At 33.7% G+C, this 6,644-nt stretch overlaps 1 protein-coding gene and 1 long non-coding RNA gene across 2 annotated transcripts; both read left to right on the top strand.

Moving 5' to 3' along the window:
• The first annotated feature begins 850 nt into the window (after positions 1-850).
• Positions 851-1,381, top strand: LOC130508459 (uncharacterized). Its single transcript, XR_008942906.1, has 3 exons — positions 851-905; positions 977-1,053; positions 1,232-1,381. It is a non-coding gene; the product is annotated as an uncharacterized LOC130508459 (long non-coding RNA).
• A 1,635-nt stretch (positions 1,382-3,016) lies between these two features.
• Positions 3,017-5,970, top strand: LOC108821436 (membrane-associated protein VIPP1, chloroplastic). Its single transcript, XM_018594481.2, has 11 exons — positions 3,017-3,270; positions 3,493-3,602; positions 3,695-3,805; positions 3,898-3,962; positions 4,040-4,121; positions 4,261-4,335; positions 4,589-4,659; positions 4,758-4,840; positions 5,256-5,320; positions 5,511-5,585; positions 5,692-5,970. Exons 1-11 carry the CDS (start codon positions 3,138-3,140, stop codon positions 5,806-5,808), a joined length of 987 nt encoding a protein of 328 aa, XP_018449983.1. The 5' UTR covers positions 3,017-3,137; the 3' UTR covers positions 5,809-5,970.
• The last annotated feature ends 674 nt before the right edge of the window (positions 5,971-6,644 follow it).

Here is a 6,644-nt window from a genome sequence, read left to right as displayed (position 1 = left end):
CTATTTGTCAAGAGACTGGGACTTAAATTGATTTGTGAGAAAATGTTCTCTTCCTTCTTCTAACGGTTATATTTCAATTTGACTCGGTTTCGATCGAGAGAGAAAAAAAAAATTGCGTTTGACAAACACGCGTTGTTATATTTCAAATTTTGTAAACCGAACCGGTTCTGCATTCCTAGAAAATCGTCTAAAGCGAACCGGTTCTTTTCCACGATGTCTAAATAATACACGTCGTCGTTTTGGTCTGAATTTATTAAGTAAGAGTAGGTTCCGTTCCTGTGATAGAAGCTGGCTCTCTCTCTCTCTTGGTATAGTTTTGTGGCTTTAGTTTCTGACTGTCAATGGATGATATTTACAGCCTTACTATTTTTGGAAAATTTAGGGCTTGAAACTGTTTGTGGTATGGAACACTGTATATGTATGAGTAAGTTTTGGATCAGGGCTTTGATATAACTGAGTTGTTTTGACAAGTTAGCTAGGTTCTTAGGTAATGAACTTGGAAAAACTGAATCCAGTGAGTTTTACTCTTTTGAATGATGCTAGCAGTAGTTTGGTAAGACAATCTGATATACGGCTAGAGATTCTAGCTCACTTGTTTCCTTCTCTACAAAGTTACCACGTTAGGAATCTAGTCAAAGCATACCTTGCTTTTCTTATGTTTTTCTTTTCTTCACTAACTCTGCAGGCTACATACATGTATTATACCGGAAGATTAGAAGTCTTCAACGAGAACTTTCCTACTGTGAGTCACTACTTGTCGCTTTTCTGATTCCACCAACGTTCCTTTTGTAGTCTTTATGGAAATACTGACAGGAAGATGTTATGTTTTTAAAATCTTGCAGGCTGATACAAAGCTATCATATTCCTTACAATATTGCAACCCCAAAAAGAGATTGTAATATGAGGTATGATTGTGTTTTACTCTCTGATTACTTTACTCTTTCATTGCTCTACTTAATAAGCATATGTGGATCAGGATGATATTGAAGTTTTGATTCCAGTAAAACTTCCATACCAAAAGATGAGCTCTTGCAGAAGTATAATCTTCACGAGGTAACAACTTTTCCTCATTGCCATGTCAAACTTATTTCACATCTCTCTTAATTTAACTTCTCTGTGCATAAGAAAATTGATCCGTGAGTACTAACTAATCAATCCTCTAGTCACGTTTTTTTCCATAGATTTCTCGAGAGTTATCCTCTGATTAGTAGTGCTTGTCTATATTGTTCAGAGATCGCTCAGTGGTGGATGACGACGCTCATGAGCCGATGAAAACAGAGGAGAAACAAAACGCCACTCGTGCTTCAGCTCTTGATACCATACTCAAGGTTCTTGATATTCAATATAAGCTTATCTTTCTTCCCCCCCAGACTACCAGTTGAACCATTGTTTAAACAAATTAATAGGTAATTTTTACCTTTTTTTTTAAAGATCTTTTAAGTTACATTATTAGAATTTGTTCTCTGTTCTAATTAAAAAGTTAGGTTTATAGTTTTTTTATTCACAAAACAAAGTCTTAGATTGTTGAAGAAAAAATCTTAACAAGCTTGATTATAATGAATTAGAAAACGTTTTTACTGATGAATATTCTAAAGATGATGAAGTGACAAAACCCATAAAATATTGAATGTAAATTTTAAAGTTTTGATTGAATTTTATGATTTTTTTATGATTTTTTATCATATATAATATCAACTAAACTATTATATTTGTGATTTTTAAATTTTGATGAAGATTTTATTATATAAACTGAAAAAACAGTGATCGAGAGAACCAAAATTAATTGAAGCGTTTTGATATAGTTTGTTTTTGCTATCAAAAATCTAATACAATTTGATATTTTATTATATGTCATAGCTCTTAACTTATTATAAAAATAATCTAAATTATTTTTGATATTTTATAAGTGAAATGAAAATAAAGTTAAGAAAACTAAAGCTAAATATTTTCTAAATGTTTTCTAAAATATAAAATATCTCTTATATTTTAATAGCTAATAGCTAATCTATTATTATTATATACTAAAATTAATTTATTTATTGATCTCCAGTTTGTACGGGGTCGATCAAATAACTCATATGGATTTATTTAAGTCAATGACAAAAAAATTAAAAAAATATGAGAGAAATCATTGGAATAAATCACAAAATGAAGCTCCTTTTTAGGGCAAAATGATACAAACTATTAGAGATGTGTGGGGGATCAAGTCCAAGATTGTCAGAGCCAGACTAGTGGTACATCAGATAGAAACGTAGTGGTTGCAGATTCGGTTGCCGGTTGCGGGAATTTGCAGATGCAGCTAGCTGGGTTTATAATATTACTAAACGATTGTATATATGGGACATCGACTTGAAATAGAAATTGATGTATTTACAGCATATTTGAAACTGGTTAGTCATGAGATACTTCAACGGTTTAATAATGAATTATCAATACTGACACATTATAACAATATAAAATATTTAAAACATATTATTATGATAAAACAAAATAATTATCAATATATGTAATTAATAATAATATTACATTTATTTAATTATTTATTTGAATGAAGCTATAATTTCAGTAAAATTGGTTTTTGAAAAATAATATATGAAGTTTTTGTTTCATTTATATATATATTAATGATTTAAAATTATAGTGAATATTTTTGATTTAATGTTCTTATAAAATAAATTATGATACTGTTAGTAAATTAAACTAAAATATAGAATATATGTATATTTTTATCAATAATTTTTTTTTAATTTTAAAAATTTAATATAAAATATAAAATTAATTTAGAAAATATATTTGTATTTATTTACGCATTCCTTCCTCACTCCTGTAACTGCAAACTAACTTTTAATTTTAAGAGGTTTAAATATTAAAACGATTTATAATGGTTTTGTAACTTTTAATTTTAAGAGGTTTAAAATATATTAAAACTATTTATAAGGTTTTGTGATAATAACAAGTGATACCTAACATTGTATTTATTTTATTTTTTTATTTAAACAAAAGAAAAGAAGAAAATCGAGACAACATCCGGTTGCCTTGGACACCACAAACATACATACATACACACCTCTAAAATCTCTCAAATCAGAAGAAGAAGAAGCGACCAAGAAAACCCTTCTTTCTCTTCCGCCATTGAAATGGCTCTTAAAGCTTCACCAGTCGCCGGACTATTCCCTCCTCTCCGCCCCACTGCTTCCACTTCTAATCGCCCTTGTAGTACCCTCAGGCTCAGGCCACTCCCCCTCCGAACATCCTTCTTCGGAAACTCCGGTGCGTCTTCTCTTCTCTTATCTCCTCTTCATCTGATTACCTTGCTTGTCGTTTGATTGAAAAGTAGTGAACTTGATTGGTTAGAGAGTGATTGGAGAACAGTATTGATTGATTATGATTTATGATTTATAGGGCAACTCCACAGTCATCTTTTTTTCATTGACTAGATTTGAAATTAAGCAGGACATATGATGAATTGTTGTTTTCTTGCTTATATAAAAGGTGGAGCTTTGAGAGTGAACGAGCTGAGACTAGCTTGTGCAAATAGGTTGAAGTGCAATGCTCATGGTCCTACCATGAATCTTTTCGAAAGATTTTCTAGGGTTGTCAAGGTACCTTATAACCTGCCTCTCATTCTCTTTTTTAATTTTCTCATTCTATGAGTGTTCATTAATCACTTCATCTTTTGTTTGAATAAGCAAAGTCATATGCCAATGCACTTATAAGCTCCTTCGAAGACCCTGAGAAGATCCTCGAGCAAACTGTTATTGAAATGAATTCTGATTTGACCAAGATGCGTCAAGCCACTGCACAGGTTCCTTTTTTGTCATGTTTTTTCTTCTTCTGAGAGTTTATTATTTTGGAGACTAGCTAACTTGTGCTTTTTCAATGTGTGTGTGTCTGAAGGTCTTGGCTTCACAAAAGCAGCTGGAGAACAAATATAAAGCTTCAAAGCAATCTTCTGATGATTGGTTTGTTTGTTTTAGCCTTGACCCTTGCTTTCTTACTTCAAATTCTTTGCTTTGCTGATTATTCTTTCATGTAATAGGTACAAAAGAGCACAACTTGCTCTTGCTAAAGGAGACGAGGATCTTGCACGTGAAGCCCTTAAACGAAGAAAGTCTTTTGCTGTAGGTTTTATCGGTTCATTCTTTTTGTTCTCCAGTTTTAAGTATGCTTTACTCTAACAACTGAAAGAATCCTGTGACCTTATCGTTTGATACTTTGAGGAATTTGAAGTTATTTATTTGTTCACTTTTATCTTAACAGGACAACGCTGCTGCCCTGAAAACTCAACTAGATCAACAAAAAGGTGTTGTCGACAATCTGGTTTCAAATACGAGGGTTAGTTATCACCATTTTTTTATCATATGTTTTGTGTCACTTTAAACTTTGGGATTCTTTAGGGCTGAAATAAAATTTATCGTCACTGCATTGCTCAACAAAACAAAGAATCATGTGTACATGATTTTCTTCATGCCACCATTACATTAGAATGGCTTAGAGACAGGGGTTCCATCTAAGGTTCATATCGTAAGGACGAAGTTTGGTTCCTGGAAAATTAAGTTTGGTAAATGTTTGTATTTTTTCATCGCAGTTATTGGAGAGCAAGATACAAGAGGCAAAAGCAAAGAAAGATACGCTCCTTGCACGTGCTCGCACTGCTAAGTTTGTATTATATCCCTATTCTCCTTCTTTACATCTTCTATGGGAATGCCTTTTCTCGATTTATATGTTTGTCACAATTATTCTCCTTCTCCTGCTAGGACTGCAACCAAAGTTCAAGAGATGATAGGGACAGTGAATACAAGCGGTGCTCTCTCAGCCTTTGAGAAAATGGAGGAGAAAGGTACAATTTCTTTGTTCTCCAAATTAAGCAAAACTTGTCTATGCATCACTTCTGAGATCGAAGTTTGGCCTCTAGTTAGGAGGAGAATAATAATTTACCGATAGTAGAGAGCTCGCTTTTTCCAAAAATGTGTTCCTTTCTCTCTGTATCTAGGCAATGGGGTTACAGAGTCATGGTGCTTCACATTCTGGGAAACGTGGATGATGTAATTAGTGTTGTAGTCCTAATGCAAAACAGTGGAACACTAATATCGAGTGTGTAATATAGGACTAACTCTGTTAGATCCTTAATTTTCTTTGGCTGTTACTTGAATATGTTTATGTTCTGGTTTATAGTAAAGCCATAGGTGCATCAGCTTCCTCTTTTGATGTATGATTATTCTGGCAAAGTCTAAAATCTATCAAGTGCCTGACAGTGATGGCTATGGAGTCTGAAGCAGATGCACTTACTCAGATTGGAACGGATGAACTCGAGGGAAAGGTTGATTGTCGATCTCTTTGTCTTAGTATTTCTATCTTTCTCTTGTAAATTGGGTTCAGAGGTCTTGCATTGATTAGGGTTAACAACCTTGTATACTGTTGTATGCTCTAGTGGTTTTATTTGAGTAGAAAAGCGACTTATAAAAACCATCTTGACATTAAATTTTTTTTTTTTTTCTTGTGGCTTGCAGTTTCAAATGCTTGAAACTTCATCTGTGGATGATGATCTTGCAAAGTTGAAGAATGAGTTGTCCGGAAGCTCAAAGGTTTCTGATACGCCCATGATCTTATTTGTTCCTTTGGACTTGATAATCTCATGACTCGCTGAACGAACATATTGATTTATCTCCCTGTTTATGTGTTCTGATGCAGAAAGGAGAGCTTCCTCCAGGGAGAAGCACGGTCGCAGCAAACACAGGATACCCATTCAAGGACTCTGAGATCGAGAACGAGTTAAACGAATTACGAAGGAAAGCTAACGAGTTTTAGGCAACTGCTGTTTCTGAGTTGTGTTACTGGTTAACTTCTTTTATGTAAACTATTTTTGTTTCTTGAAGAAAAATAACACCAAAAGCATGTGTTTAAATAAGTAAATATCCAGCTACCTAATCTTCATTTATGACTTGGTTAAATTTGGTATTTTCATCTGAATCACTGGTTTTGAAAGGATCATCTTGTCGGCATAACACATCTTTACAGATACAAAATGGAGCTCAGCCTAGTGAGTTAGGCGCTAGAACGAGCTGATGAAGGGTATTGCACAGACCAATCTTCATCAGCCTCAATTCAAGGCTCGTCCTAAGCCTCTAGTCTATATTAACAGTTTCTGAAGTGATGACACCAATGAACTGGTTTAAACTCTAGTCAAACTGTTAAAATTCATCACTTGAGAAGTGCAGGATTGGGGTAAGAACACTCATTAACCAGTTCAGGATTGGGGTAAGAACACTCATTAACCAAACACTTTAACTGTTCTGCCAGGTATATTTTTTACTTCACCAGCCTCATTTCAAAGCTCGTAGCCTCGTCCTAAGCTCATCTCGTGTCATGGTGTATATTCAAGTGAGAATATATCTAAGGGAACTTAAATATAGACCATGGTGGCCACTTCATTGAACTCCTACTAGTTTTGATTGAAATGATTAGTGTTTCGCTCAGTCTCATCCAAATTTGTTTAGGCAGAAAAGGAAAACTAATATACAATGTTTGATTTACAGAGATGTCTACCACGTGATGGCTTGGATGAGCATTTCGTTATACACATGGTAAAAGAAAAGGACGTTTCTAACCTCAAATTTCTGTTTGCATCCTTTAAGTATTTTAGC

The sequence above is a fragment of the Raphanus sativus genome, chromosome 2, assembly GCF_000801105.2.
Source record: "Raphanus sativus cultivar WK10039 chromosome 2, ASM80110v3, whole genome shotgun sequence".
NCBI lineage: Eukaryota > Viridiplantae > Streptophyta > Magnoliopsida > Brassicales > Brassicaceae > Raphanus > Raphanus sativus.
The sequence above is the reverse complement of the archived record's forward strand: the minus strand, read 5'-3'. Positions and strand labels throughout refer to the sequence as shown.

Excerpts from the sequence above, each read along its gene's own strand:
- LOC108821436 (XM_018594481.2), top strand. The coding sequence starts at position 3,138 with ATGGCTCTTAAAGCTTCACCAGTCGCCGGACTATTCCCTCCTCTCCGC. Across the intron at positions 5,321-5,510 it reads CGGATGAACTCGAGGGAAAG|TTTCAAATGCTTGAAACTTC; the intron begins GTTGATTGTCGA and ends TGTGGCTTGCAG. Across the intron at positions 5,586-5,691 it reads AGTTGTCCGGAAGCTCAAAG|AAAGGAGAGCTTCCTCCAGG; the intron begins GTTTCTGATACG and ends GTTCTGATGCAG.